At 42.0% G+C, this 15,753-nt stretch overlaps 1 protein-coding gene across 1 annotated transcript in view; it reads right to left on the bottom strand.

Moving 5' to 3' along the window:
- The window catches only part of CRTC3 (CREB regulated transcription coactivator 3), a 91,684-nt gene extending 76,319 nt beyond the window's left edge, over positions 1 to 15,365 (bottom strand). Inside the window, exons 1-2 of the mRNA XM_014447845.2 lie at positions 15,306 to 15,365; positions 10,822 to 10,944 (exon numbers count right to left, since the gene is read on the bottom strand). Coding sequence (XP_014303331.1) covers positions 10,822 to 10,944; positions 15,306 to 15,365 — 183 coding nt within the window. The remainder of the gene's footprint in view (positions 1 to 10,821; positions 10,945 to 15,305) is intronic.
- Positions 15,366 to 15,753: the final 388 nt, after the last annotated feature.

Below are 15,753 nucleotides of genomic sequence, written 5' to 3'. Positions count from 1 at the left end.
AGGATACTAGTCACACCTCTATTTTACAAGTACGGCAGGGCCTTGATTAACGAGTTTTTCGAGATATGAGCCGTCTCTCGGCCGGTTTTTTGCTTTGAGTTGCGAGCTAAAATTCAGGTTATGAATCAGCTTCAGATACCCCACCGCTAGTTGGCGCAGTGAACGTCACAGTGAACGCCACAACATCAGCCCAGCATCACGTGTCTCACTTTAAGATTTGACATACGAGTAATTTGAGTTACGAGCTCCATCATGGAACGAATTAAACTCGTAAGTCAAGGCCCCACTGTACAAAAACAGACGTTTTTTATTTTTCGTTTTTTTAAGATGACAACATTTTTTAAATTAATATATTTATTTCTATTGATTTCAGAGAGAAAGGGAGAGGGAGACAGAGAGATAGAAACATCGATGATGAGAGAGAATCACTGACCAGCTGCCTCCTGCACGACCCCACTGGGGAGGGAACCCAAAACCCGGGCATGTGCCCCTGACTGGAATCGAACCTGGGACCCTTCAGTCCACAGGCCAATGCTCGATCCACTGAGCCAATCCGGCTAGGGCTAGAAACAGATGCTTTTAGACTTAGGTAGCACACCCAGCTGGGAAGTGGCTAGAACTTAAGCCAGGATCTTGTCAAAGCTGGTGTAGTTGGGGCCCTGGCCGTGGCAGCAGTGGCAGCAGTAATTACAGTGGCCATAGTTACAATGCCGAGAATAAGAAAAAATGCCTCTAACATGCTCACCTGTGCCAGGCACTGCTCTGAGTGTTAGACATATTAACTCATTTATTCCTCACGACAAAACTCTGATCCTGCCATCACCACCATCCTCATTTCACAGGCGAGGACACCAGCAAAGAGATGGTAAGTGATGTGCCCAAGGTCATAAGGCTGGAAAGTGGCGAGGCCAGATTTGAATTAAGAGTGTGACTTTTGGCCACCATACGATGCAGCGTTGGTATTGCCCCAAAGCTTTTACTTTCAAATAAAACATACACTGGCATGTCAGTCCTCGCGGTATTCCTTTTCAGATAGATCTTTGGTTTCATCCACAGGATGGATTTCTCAGAAGTTCCCACCTTTCCCAACTTCCTGGCTTAGAACCTTGAAATGAATGGAATATGTCAGCCTTTTAAAGCACCATTGGAGGCCCCGGCTGACCCTGACTGATGGGGAGCACATGGAAGGCGGAAGGAGAATGGCAACGTTCCGGTTCTCTCGTTCAAGTTCTCATAGAGGCAGATGTTCCTAATTCAGTGCATGGGTTGTCTACTTTTCCCTTTCATTCTGTGAGGCTTTTGTTCAACACATATGGATAAATCCAAAGGAAGGAAAAAGTATTACTCAAATATGCATTAAAAATGTGCCCTAGCCGGTTTGGCTCAGTGGATAGAGCGTTGGCCTGCGGACTGAAGGGTCCCAGGTTCGATTCCGGCCAAGGGCACATGCCTGGGGTGCGGGCTTGATCCCCAGTAGGAAATGTGCTGGAGGTAGCCAATCAATAATTCTCATCACTGATGTTTCTCTCTCTCCCTCTCCCTTTCTCTCTGAAATCAATAAAGAAATATATATTAAAAAAAAAAAAAGTGACACCCGCATTCTTGGCCACCGCCCCTCTTTTGGGATAGATGCACATTCCAAAGCTATTAAGTCAGCGCCTAACTTTCTGTGGTTCTCACTATTTCCTGAGGCAGAAGAGAAGATGCCGCTGGAAGTCAAAAATCAAAGGCAGACCAGTGAGCAAATCAAACACAGAGGTGGTAGAAAAGTCACAGCTGCAAAGTGCACGTGGTTTCGGAGGTACGAACTCCAAGACAGAACTTAGGAACGAGGTCAGAAAAATACCATTTTCTGAAAAAGAAACTAAGACATAACATAAAGCAGGTATTAGTAACGAATGAACATCTTTCCTGGAAATGCGCGTGCTCAAGTAATGTGTAAATGTGGTCTTGTAAGTCTCATGCAGAAGCCCGAGGTCATGCCCTATCTCATTCCATCTAATAGTGTTTGGATAAAAGGGTATTGTTTCGGGGCTGGCAGAGAGCATGCTGTACCCACGAGCAGGGCTGGCTAAGGTTTATGACCTTGGAAACAGAATTCCCTCTCACTTTTAAGTTTTGAGCAGATGACTATGCCACAAAAGCCACAAGCGATGACGAATGGGCCTACACAAACAGAATGCAGCTAGTGGCCTGGGAAGGAATCAGTTATCTTTCCATCCTAGTTCCCTTAACTCACTCCAGCTCCCAAACCCTTTGGCTCATGCCTCCATGCCACCCATTACTCAGTTTATTAATAATAATTATCCCTATTTTATTATTTTTTTAATCCTCACCCGAGGATATTTTTTCCATTGATTTTTAGAGAGAGTAGAAGAGAGAGGGAAAGACAGAGAGAAATATTAATGTGAGAAAACACAGCGATTGGTTGCCTGCTACCAGGTACATGACCTTGACTGGAATGGAACCCGGGACCCTTCGGTCCACAGGCTGATGCTCTATCCACTGAGCCAAACTGGCTATGGCTTATTATCCCTATTTCACATATAAAAAAATAGGCTGAGAGATGGGAAGAATGCCCAGGTATGTCAAATAACTCCTTTTCTGCCTCTCATCTTGCACCGACACATTTCCCACAATTTTATTTGGCTACATTTTACACATTCAGAAAACCAGGCATAAAAAGTTAAGGGAAATGATTTTTTAATATTTTATATATATACATATATATATATATATGCCTAATATGCAGATTGTCCCCTCGGGAGTTCTACTGGGAGACCAGGAGTTCGATCACTCGCTATGACATGCACTGAACACCAGGGGCAGCGCGGAATGAAGAAAGGCCCCAGCCGGCAGCTGGAAGGCCCCCATCGGCCCTGATCACCGGCCAGGCCTAGGGACCCTACCCATGCACTAATTTCATGCACTGGGCCTCTAGTTTTTAATATTTAATAAAAGCATAAATAAATGTAAATCCTCCTAGGCCAAGAGTTCCTGACATAGGATCAAAATACATATAAAAAATAAGTGTGAAATGTTCGAAATTTTCCCCAATAAAAACTTTTTTTTAAAGGAGTAAATGAGAACATGTGTACATGTTTATTTTTCTCAGGAGGAAGCCACAGCTTTCATCAGATTTCAAAGCAAAGGCAAGTCTCTTAGCTCTTTATTTCCTCTCATGCTTTATAGTGTTTTTCATATAGTTCTTATAAATTTCTTAAATAAAATAAATGTTTTGTATATATATATATATATATATGTATATATATATACATATTTTTAAACTATTATAATCTTTTCCCCTTTATGTATTATCTAACTTGTCACTGATAACATACCTAATAGTGTTTTTGTGTGTGTGTTTTAATATATTTTTATTGATTTCAGAGAGAGAGATAGAAACATCAATGATGACACAGAAACACTGATCAGCTGCCTCCTGCACGCCCCCTACTGGGGAATTGAGCCCGCAACCCGGGCATGTGCCCTTGACTGGAATCGAACCTGGGACCTTTCAGTCACCAGGTCAACGCTCTATCCACTGAGCCAAACTGGCTAGAGCTCTAATAGTTTGTTTGTTTTTAATAATTTAAAAATTTTTTCAAGTGGTTGCCTTTTTTATTTAAATTTAATTATAATTAAAATTTTATCAATTATGTTCAGATTCAATTTCTCCTTTTTAATTTACGAAGCATTTCTTTGGCCTAGTATATGATCAATTTATACACACACACACACACACACACACACATACACACACAGATACACACATCCGGTGAATAAATAGTGAAAACAATCCAAATATGCAACAATAAGGGGGCAGTTAAATAAACTGTGGTACATCCATGTGAAAAAATATTGTAAACATCCATGTGAAAAAATATTGTAAGTCATTAGAAATAATGTTTTTGAAGACCTTTTAAATATATAGGAAAATGTTCATGACATAAAAAAGCTACAAAACTATACATGCAGTATGATGCTGCTTTTGTTAAAACTATTGAAAGAAAAAAGCCAAAATGTGAAAAGGGGTGTTACCTGCTTTCTATAATCAGCTAGTCTCAAAATTATAATCAGGAAAAAATGCTATTTTAAAAAACTGAATTTCACTGACATATCTTTTGCCATTTATTTTTTTCTTAGAAAGAATCTTAAAAATTTAAGAGAAAATGCAGCAAAGAAAAGCCATTGAAACTGAACTAGGAGTCAAAGAGGACTGCTAAGTTCTGGTTCTCTTACGTATTTGCTATGCAGACTCTAAGCCTCATTATATCCACTCATATAGGTGGTGGGCTTCGAGTTAAAACTCATAAACCCTCAGCTACAAATAAGGTGACGAAATTTTGTTAAAATGTAGCAGTCAGGCCCTAGCCAGTTTGGCTCAGTGGATAGAGTGTCGGCCTGCAAACTGAAAGGTCCCAGGTTCGATTCCAGTCAGGGGCACATGCCCGGGTTGTGGGCTCGATCCCCGGTGGGGGGCGTGTAGGAGGCAGCCAATCCATAATTCTCTCTCATCATGGATACTTCTATCTCTCTCTCCCTCTTCCTTCCTCTCTGAAATCAATAAAGATCTACTAAAAAACAAAAACAAAAAAAACACCAATGTATTATTAAAAAATAAAAATAAAATAAAATGTAGCAATCAGAAATATATAAAGTGTGATTCATTTTTTTTAGTGGTGAAATCTAAAAGGACTAGGTGGGTTATATAAAGGCTATAAAAGGCTACGACTACACCCAGATAGTCCAATACAGAGAGAAGCCCCCTGTCCCCCTCTCTGTGGCTGACCTGCAGGCCACACAGCCAACAGATGCCCTGGCCGCTGGAACATACTAGAGAACGGTTACCGGTTCCCTAACCAGGAGAGACAGCCCAGCCCTCACAGAAGGAGGTAATGCCCACTTCCTCCTCTCTGCCTTCGATGTCCATAAGCCAGGCCCTGCCTAGAGATATGAGGGCTCTGACCCGAGCCATCCCTGGCTAATGGCCTGCCCCTTGCTGAGGATTATCAGAAGGCAGCCTGAAAAGCTGGATTTGATTTACTCATCTGATTAAGTCTGTGTTCACTGATAAGGCCAATGGGTTACAGGAAAAGAATGTGCTTTTGATCCCCCATGAGGATGGGAAATTGGTCTTTAACCAATATTAAAATAGTACTATGCTTAGCAACTAATGTTGTAGTACAGACCAAATAGAATAGCAGATGTGAAAGCATTTTTGTAAGCTCCCAAGTGACCCAACATGTAAAAGGAAGAGGACTGTGTTTACATAAATAATTATAAGCAACTTAACTTGAATCAAGCTCTCTGCTTCTGTACCATGTTCATGGATTAGAACAGCGGTAGCCAACCGGTGGTCCTCACCACTGGTGGTCCGTGAGGTCCGAAAGGTTGGCAACCGCTGGACCAGAAGACTCAGTATTATTGATATCAATTCTATCCAACCTGTTCTACAGATTCAATGCGACCCACTTAAAATCCTAGCAGACTCTTTTGTAGAAATTAATAAGCTAATTCTAAAATGTTATGGACAAGCCAAGAAACTAAAACAAGCAGGACAACTCTGAAAAAGAACCAAGTTGGAGTATTCCCAGTGCCTGATGCCCAGCCTTCCTATAAAGGTACAGCAATCGAGACAGCATGGTGTTAGCAAATGACAGACACAGAGACCAATGGAACAGGAGACACAGTCAGGAAGTAGACCCACACTTACATGGTCAAGTGATTTTCAACAAAACTGTCAAGGCCGTTCAATAAGGAAAGAAAAGCCTTCTCAACAAATGGCGCTGGAACAAGTCAACACCCTAAGCAAAAAGAGGGATCCTCAACTCATTACTTTGTCCTACATTTTAAAAAATTGACTTGAGCCCTGACCGGTTTGGCTCAGTGGATAGAGCGTCGGCCTGCGGACTGAAGGGTCCCGGGTTCAATTCCAGTCAAGGGCATGTACCTTGGTTGCGGGCACATCCCCACTAGGGGGTGTGCAGGAGGCAGCTGATTGATGTTTCTCTCTCATCGATGTTTCTAACTCTCTATCCCTCACCCTTCCTCTCTGTAAAAAAAAAAATCAATAAAATATATTTTTAAAAATTTGACTTGAAATTTAAGTTTAAAACTTAAAACTACAAAACTTTTAGGAGAACACATAGGGAAAACAATTTTTTGACCCCGAGTTAAGCAAGGAATTCTTAGAAAAGACGCAAAAGGCACAAGTCCTAGAAGAACACAATGATAAATTAGACTTCATCAAAATTAAAACCATCTGCTCTGTAAGACTTTTGTTAAGAACATGAAAAGACAAGCCACAGACTGGTAGAAAATATTTGCTAAGTACATATCAGATAGAGAAATGGCATCCAAAGTATATAAAGAATTCTCATGAGAAAATGAACAACTCAATTTAAAAACTGGACAAAAGATTTGAAGAGACACTTCACCAAAGAAGATGCACGAATGGCAAAGAAGCACATAAAAAGGTGCTCAACGCTATTAATCATTAAGAAAATGCAAATTGCCCAGCCGGGTGTAGCTCAGCGGTTGAGCGTAGACCCAGGAACCAAGAGGTCGCGGGTTCGATTCCTGGTCAGGGCATATGCCCAGGTTGTGGGCTCGATACCCAGTGGGGGGCATGCAGGAGGCAGCCAATCAATGATTCTCTCTCATCATTGATGTTTCTGTCTCTCTTTCCCTCTCCCTCTCTGACATCAATAAAAATATATTTTTTTTAAAAAAAGAAAATGCAAATTAAAACCACAATGCATTAGAATGCCCAACATTTTTAAAACTGAAATACCACCATCTCACACCCATTAGGATGACTACTAGTAAAAAAAAAAAAAATTCCACCCTGGCCCATTTGGCTCAGTGGATAGAGCATTGGCCTACGAACTGAAAGTTCTCAGGTTTGATTCCGGTCAAGGGCACATGCTGGGGTTGTGGGCTTGATCCTCAGTGGGGGACTTGCAGGAGGCAGCCGACCCATGATTTTCTCTCATCATGGATGTTTCTATCTCTCTCCCTCTTTCTTCCTCTCTGAAATCAATAAAAATGTATATATTTTAAAATCCCATAAAATAACGAGTGTTGGGGAGGATGTGGAAAAATTGGAACTCTTGCACAGTTGGTGAAACTGTAAAATAGTATGGCAACTGTGGAAAACAGTGTGGGAGTGCCTCAAAAAATTAAAAATAGAATTACCATACAATCTAGAGCAGGGGTCCTCAAACTACGGCCCGCGGGCCACATGCAAATACAAATATTGTATTTGCTCTCATTTTGTTTTTTTTACTTCAAAATAAGATATGTGCGGTGTGCATAGGAATTTGTTCATAGTTTTTTTTTAAACTATAGTCCGGCCCTCCAACGGTCTGAGGGACAGTGAACTGGCCCCCTGTTTAAAAAGTTTGAGGACCCCTGATCTAGAGCAAGCCCACTTCTGGGTATCCACACAAAAGAATTGAAATCATGTTCTGGGAGAGATATTTGCACTCCCATGTACACGGCAGCATTATTCACAATAGCCGAGCGGTGGAAGCGACCCAAATGTCCATCAGTGGATGAATGGATACACAAAATGTGGTTTATACATACACTGGAGTATTATTCAGCCTTAAAAAGGACGGGAATCCTGTCACGTGCTACAGTATGGATAAGCCTTGAGGACATTACGCTAAGTGAAACAGCCAGTCAGAGAAAGGTAAGTACGGCATGATTTCACTTCCATGAGGTGCCCAGAGTAGTTGAATTCACAAAGACAGAAAAACAGAATGGTGGTTGCCAGAGGCTTGGGAATGGGAGTGGGGACTTGTTGTTAAATGGATACAGTTTCAGTTCCGTGGCATAAAAAAGTTCTGGAGGTTGGTGTGCAACAATGTGAATATACGTTGTTGTTATTTTTAATTAATTTGAGAGAGAAACATTGATTCCTTGTTCCACTTATTTATGCATTCATTGGTTGATTCTTGTATGTGCCCTGACCAGGATCGAACCCACATGACGATGCTCTAACCAACCGAGCTACTGAGCCAGGATTTGTGCTGTATCTTGATTGTGGGGCTGATTATTCCACACAAAACTGTGGACCTAAAAAAGGTCAACTGTACTGTATGTAAATTATACCTAAAATAATGTTTACTTAAAAAAAATCACTACTTCTGGGATTCCCTTTATTCCTCAGTTTGTCAAGAATCCTAGGAAGAGGATTTATTATCAAAATCATATTTATAGGTTACAACCCATAGAATAAAATAAGAAACCCAAAAACTATATAGAGCCGTTCATAATGTATTCATTAAATGTTTGATGAAAATCAAAATAAAGTATCTTCTCACAAAACATCATTTAATTACAAAGAGGAAGCATGACCTTAAAATGGAGAGAAGCCTGACAGATACCACTCTCATTGAATATGGGGGGTTTTTTTAGAGAGAGAGGGAGTTGGAGAAAGATTGGATGCCCCCTGCATGGCCCTACTGGGGATCAAGTCCGTAACCCAGGCATGCGCCCTGACCGGAATCAAACCAGCTACCTTTTGGTGCATAGGAGGACATTCAACCAACTGAGCCACGCTGGCCAGGGCCACCCCCTAATTATAATGAACACCATTAGTAACAGGACAAATGAAAATCACTCACTTAATGAGATGCAAGGACATCACTTCTGTGCTACGCCTGCCAAAGATGCATAATCTGAATCTATTCACAAAAAACATCACACAAACCCAACTAAGGGATATTCTTCAAAACTGGCAAGGCCACAGAGGTCAAAAACAAATTGTTTCATGTCAAAATAAAAGACTGAAAAGCTGTTCCAGACGGAAGGCGACTACAGACAACAAGTACATGAGATTTTGAACTAGACCCTTTTGCTACAGAAGACAGTAATGGGACATTTGATAAAACTTAAATGGGGTTTGAGGATCCGATGGCAACAATTACCACTGCTCATTTCCTGATTTTAATGGCTCTATTTTGGTTTTATGTAGGACAATGTCCTTGCTTGTAGGAAACACACAGGGAAATATTTTGGGGTGATACAGCATGAGGTCAGCAACTTATTATCAAAGTAGGAAAATTATTTGTACGGTACTTCCAACTTTTCTGTAAGTTTGTGATCATTTCAGAGTAAAAAAAGTATTCAAGAAAGAATCCTGGGACAGTCAAGGGCTGTCACGTCATCCCATACCCCAATGCAATAGGAGAGGGACTGGACAATGAAATCTGTATTCCTCTAAAATTGACAATAAAGTACCACAGATTTGGGACCTCAAAAACATCTGCCCTTGACAATGCTTTATTTTCTGAAGCATGAAATCCAGCCTAGCACAGAGACCTATGTTATTTGGATACGGAATGATCCAATAGGCCAACAGACAAGAGGTTTGATCTATAGAAGCAGACCACTAGCAGTGGCAGTATTAAAGTGAGATGCCAATGTATATTGAAGTCAAGATCCCAGTGGAATAGGTACAGATCTGTTCATACTGTACTTTTTATAATCACCGCTATATTTCAGAGTTCCTATGAGCACTCTTATACGGAAGTCTCCAATTTAAATAATACTTCTGCATTATGGCACATCATCAAACAAGTGAACCCAGTTTTCACAAGAAAGGAAGACTACTTTTTTTTTTTTAATATATTTTATTGATTTTTTACAGAGAGGAAGGGAGAGAGATAGAGAGTTAGAAACATCGATGAGAGAGAAACATCGATCAGCTGCCTCCTGCACACCTCCTACTGGGGATGTGCCCGCAACCCAGGCACATGCCCTTGACCGGAATCGAACCTGGGACCTCTCAGTCCGCAGGCCGACGCTCTATCCACTGAGCCAAACCGGTTTCGGCAGGAAGACTACTTTTAAAATGGAGAGACATTCAGCCCTGGCCAGTTTGGCTCAGTGGATAGAACATCTTTGGAATGAAGGGTCCCAGGTTCGATTTCGGTCAATGGCACATGCCCTGGTTGTGGGCTCGATCCCCAGTAGGGGGTATGCAAGAGGCAGCCAATCAATGCTTCTCTCTCATCATTGATGTTTCCATCTCTCTCTCCCTCTCCCTTCCTCTCTGAAGTCAATAAAAGTATTTTTTAAAATAATAATAAATAAAATACACACTAGATTTCAAAGACTTAACAAGAAAAATAGAAAATGTGAAATATTTCATTAATGTTTTTATACTGACTATATGTTGAAACGATAATATTTTGAATATATTGTGTTAAATAATCTATATATGTAAAAGCCTAAGTGACTGTTATGACCGGATAACCAGACGACCGGCTGGTAGCTATGTCACACACTGATCACCAGGGGGAGACGCTTAATGCAGGAATTGCCCCCTGGTGGTCAGTGCACTCCCATAGCCAACTTCCCACAGCCAGCCAACCTCCTGTGGTCCCTCCCCCCCGGCCCAATCAGCTCTGATCGGGGACTGGGTGAGACTGCCCCGATGGTCCCTGATTGCCGGCCAGGCCAAGGGACCCCACCTGTGCACAAATTCATGCACCAGGCCTCTAGTTATTTAAATAATTTAAATAAATTTTAATCCACTTGTTGTTTTTAATGTGGCTATTGAAAAAAATTAAATCACATATATGGTTCGAATTGTATTTCCACTGAACAGTACTGCCTTAGGCCATTTGTGAAATCACACACTGTTACGCTGCAGGAACTAGGGAAGAGAATAAAGATGGACTTCCCAGAAAAACACTGAACTAGATCTAGGACAGGTTTACCCTTCAAGATCTAATCTTTTTAAGGATAATCTCTGCCTATCTTTTTACAGTCCACGCCGCCTGAAGAAGCAAATATCTGGGGTACCTGGAACTCCGATGCGCTGCTCCGCAGCTGGCTCACGTTGGGTAAGGACCCGCCATGGTACTGTGTCAGGCGCAGTTGCTGAAGCTTCTGAAACTGAACCTGGAAACAAAGAGATTTCAAAAACTTTCAGACACACACACAAAAAATAGAGAGAAAAAACCCCAACTTTGAGATCTGACAGCAAAGGTCTCAAGAAAGCACCCCAGTGTGGTGTTTTGTACAGAAATGGTTCAAGAGTGGGAAGTCTTGGTTTCAATTTCTTCTCTACTCAAACTGTTAGGTTTCCGGTGCTTTGTGGGTTTTTATTTCTCTATTTTTGGAAAGAATTTACCCATGTTCCACATGTCCTGGGTGCCATGACAGTCCTCTTGCAAGACCTTTAAGTGTGTATGTGTAGGCAAGCAGGCACAATCTTTAACAGTGACAAAGAATTTCTTTTTTTTTTTTTAATTTATTGATTTCAGAAAGAGAGAGGGAGAGAGAGATAGAAACATCAATGATGAGAGAGAATCATTGACCGGCTGCCTCCTGCACACCCCCTACTGGGGATCAAGCCCGAAACTTGGGCATGTGCCCTTGGCCGGAATCGAACCTGGGACCCTTTAGTCCACAGGCCGACACTCTATCCACTGAGCAAAACCAGCTAGGCCAGGGAATTTCGTGAAGAAAAACTAAGCCACTGTCTAGGAGTCTGCGACATTAGCTGTCCTCCCGTCTCCATGTTCTTCTCCAGTCGTTCACCTTTATGTGTAAAGACTGCAGAGTTGTAATCATAACACAGGTACACTCTTAAGCCTTTTCTAGATTACATAATCATATTTCATGGCAACATAACACTTCTTCTGAATCATTTCCATAGGACACATTCCAAAGAGTGATTACTAAGTGTCTCTGGGTATGGGCCTTTTAATGCCTCTCAACACATACTGCCAAAATGTTTTCCCAAAGGGTATACCCATGTACATATGAGGGAACAGTTTCACCAAAAACCTCGCCAACATTGGATAAGACCGTGAATTGGGGTAAGAAAAGAGGCCGACTGAACAGGTACAAGATGGCATTCCACTGTTTCGACATGCCTTTCTCCTGCCAGCTCTCCCTTGCTTCGTTTTTCAAAAGGCAATAAACTGGTTACAGTTCTTGTAAACCCCAAAGTGGTCCAATTTGGTTTTTAAGAGTTCTCTTTCTAAAATAATAAATGACCTCTGCGGTTATATAACCCTTGGCACTTATGATTCATGTTGGGAGGAAAGGGTGGATGGGAGCCCCGAGACAGATTCTGACCCTTTCATTACTCTTTCTCTTTGTCGAATTAAAAAAACTACCAGATCTGAGTCTCCACTGCCCACTTCATCTCTAACCCTCGCCGCCACCACCCGGGAGGCTGCGTTTAGACCTGGAGACCCAGACTTAGGGAAGTTCAGAGGCTTATGCAAGGTCATAAAGCTACAGGAAGCCGCGCTATGGAGGTCTAACTAAAAACCCTATTCTTTCTTTTCTTTTTTAATATATTTTTATTGATTTCAGGGAGGAAGGGAGAGGAAGAGAGAGACAGAAACATCGATGAGAGAGAATCACCGACCGGCTGCCTCCTGCATGCTCCCCACTGAGGATCGAGCCTGCAACCCAGGCATGTGCCCCTGATGGGAATCGAACTCGGAACCCTTCAGTTGGCAGGCCGACACTCTACCCAGTGAGCCAAACCGGCTAGGGCAGTGGTCGGCAAACTCATTAGTCAACAGAGCCAAATATCAACAGTACGATTGAAATTTCTTTTGAGAGCCAAATTTTTTAAACTTAAACTATATAGGTAGGTACACTGTTATTAACTTAATTAGGGTACTCCTAAGGCTTAGGAAGAGCCACACTCAAGGGGCCAAAGAGCTGCATGTGGCTCGCGAGCCACAGTTTGCCGACCACGGGGCTAGGGCAATCCATATTTTTTCTTATTTCTGCCAAATTCTTTTCTTTTCTTTTTTTTTTCATTTCTCTCTCAATGACCATACCGCTTACAAGCTTAGAGAAAAGTGAAGTTTGGTTAACCAAAAGCATTGCTGAGCCCATAAAGCCCTCTGATTTTTTGTTTTTCCATTTATTATGAAAAGTTTCAAATATAGGTAAAATAGACATAAGCATGATGAAATCCCATCTAGCCATCTTCCAGCTTCAACAATGTTCCCAACTTATGTCTAATCTTGATCCATCTCTACCTCCTCCACTGCCCACAGCAGTCCACTAAGAGAAATCCCGGGAACCATATTCCATATTTCAACAGGCCTCTCCAAAAGATAAGGACTTGTATCTATCTGGAAGTTTTAAACCCTTTGGCAGGCTGACTTTCCTTAAGTTCTGTTTGACCTACAGAATTTTATTTCTCAAACATACTTCCCTGGGAGACGGTTATGACCTATTAATCAAAACCCAGATCTGAGAGTCAAATGAGAGGAAGAGGACATGGTGAGCTTTCCCATCGATCAGCTGAGTTATAAGAATAAAGTCTCAGCTTTTGATCTTAACATCCTCAAAGTTCTTACCAGAAGCATTTGACTGCTCTGTCCTTGAAATTCTCTAGACAGAATTCTCACCCTTCTTGATCTAGAGCCTTTGATTCCTTCTTCCATCAATCCATCCATTTGTTCACTTACATACAAACTTTTAAAATATATATATATTTTGCCTTAGCTGGTTTGGCTCAGTGGATAAAGTGTCTGCCAGCGGACTGAAGGGTCCCAGGTTCGATTCCAGTCAAGGGCACACGCCTGGGTTGCGAGTTTGATCCCCAATAGGAGAGGTGCAGGAGGCAGCCAATCAATGATTCTCTCTCATCATTGATGTTTTTATCTCTCTCTTCCTCCCTGAAATCAATAATATGTGTGTGTGTGTGTGTTTAAATATATATTTTTATTGATTTCAGAGAGAGAGAGAAACATCAATGATGAGAAAGAATCATGGACTGACTGCCTCCTGCACATCCCCCACTGGGAATCGAGCCTGCAACCCGGGCATGTGCCCTGATGGGGAATCGAACCACGGTCCCCTGGTTCATAGGTCGATGCTTAACCACTGAGCCACACCGTGTGTCAGGTGCTGTGCCAGGCACTGGCCTATGAATCTGACTATGTACCAAAGTGCCTGCCTTCAGAGTTCGCACAAAGGCTTCCACTCTGACCCCAAAGCCTTGACGCTTCAACCAAGCTAAGTTCTACATCTAGCTAGACCTCTGCCGCCTGCTGAGCTGAAGACCCGCTCACAGTCTCCCTCATCTGCTCTCCCTCCCAAAGCGCCTATTTCTAGGGCCTTCAGAGGCCGCTGCACTAGGCTGGAAAGGGCTCTGGACTTGGAATTAGAGGACCTGACTGTGTAACCTGGAGCTACCATGCAACTGGGCCAATTACTCTGCTGTCTATTTCACAAAGATACTGTAAGGATTAAAAGAAAGAAGAGGCATGACAGTGGTATGCAAAATGTAAAGCTCTGGGCAGCTTCCCAAGATATCATTATTGCAGATATTCTCAACTACCCCTGCACCCTTGAGCAATTTTGGTATTTTCCTCTTTTGAGAGGTAGAACCATTGAACCAGAAAGAACCTTAGAGACTGTCTGAGACACTGTCCTGACAGCTCACCGATGATGCAAATGAGAACCAAAGAATGATTAGTCTGAAGCAGAGGTCACGGGCTAGCAGGCCTAGAGAGTTCTGTTTGACCCACATGACTTTGAACCACTCAAAGTTCAACATTTTAATTTTTGCCCGAGCCGGTTTGGCTCAGCGCAGTGATGGCGAACCTATGACACGCGTGTCAGAGGTGACACGCGAACTCATTTTTTTGGTTGATTTTTCTCTGTTAAATGGCATTTAAATATATAAAATAAATATCAAATATAAGTCTTTGTTTTACTATGGTTGCAAATATCAAAAAATTTCTATATGTGACACGGCACCAGAGTTAAGTTAGGGTTTTTTTTCAAAATGCTGACACGCCGAGCTCAAAAGGTTCACCATCACTGGCTCAGTGGATACAGCATCAGCCTGCAGACCAAAGGGTCCCAGGTTCGATTCCGGTCAAGGGCACGACCTTGGTTGCAGGCTCCTCCCTGGCCTGGGCCCTGGTCAGGGTGCATGCAGGAGGCAACCAATCGATGTGTTTCTCTCATATCGATGTTTCTCTCTGTCTTTCCCTCTCTCTTCCACTCTCTCTAAAAAATCAATGGAAAAATATCCTCAGGTGAGGATTTAAAAAATAATTTAAAAAAACAAAATTTTAATTTTAAAAATTGGAAGACTGCATGAAAGCCTGGATTTCCAGCTTCTCCCCACTGAGATCAGACAATACTGAACCCATATTCTTACAAGGCAAATGCATGGAGCAGAGAAGTGACCGCCCCACCTCATTGTACCCTATTATTCCTCCTGCAGCCTGAGATCAGCTACTATTTATCATCTCATTCCTGCTCCCTCCACTCATTTCCCTCACCGGCCTTACCCTGTAACTAGAGTCAGCCACCTTTAGACTATAGTCACACTTCAGTGACATTTCCTTCATGGTCTATAAAATGAGATCCAACCCTCGCTAACGCCTTTTTGAAAAAGTATCCTAATAGTCAACACAATCCCCAACAAAATCCCAGCAGGCCTTGCTACAGAAATTGACAAGATAATTCTAAAACGTATGGATGTGCAAACAACCTAGAATAGCCTAAGCAATTTTTTAAAAGAGCAAAGTTGGAGACCTCGAATTGTTTCATTTCCAGACTCACTATAAAGGTACAGTAATCTAGGCAGTGCACTATTGTGAAAAAAAAGAGATAGAGAAATCAACAGAACAGAAGAGAGTACAAAAAATAGACTCACACATATATGGCCAGTTGATTTTTGACAAAAAGTGTCATAGCAATAGGGAAAGGAAAGTGTCAACAAATGCCTCTAAAGTA

The sequence above is a fragment of the Myotis lucifugus genome, unplaced genomic scaffold, assembly GCF_000147115.1.
Source record: "Myotis lucifugus unplaced genomic scaffold, Myoluc2.0 scaffold_722, whole genome shotgun sequence".
Classification (NCBI taxonomy): domain Eukaryota; kingdom Metazoa; phylum Chordata; class Mammalia; order Chiroptera; family Vespertilionidae; genus Myotis; species Myotis lucifugus.
Note: the sequence above shows the minus strand (reverse complement) of the source record. Positions and strands in the feature narration are given on the sequence as shown.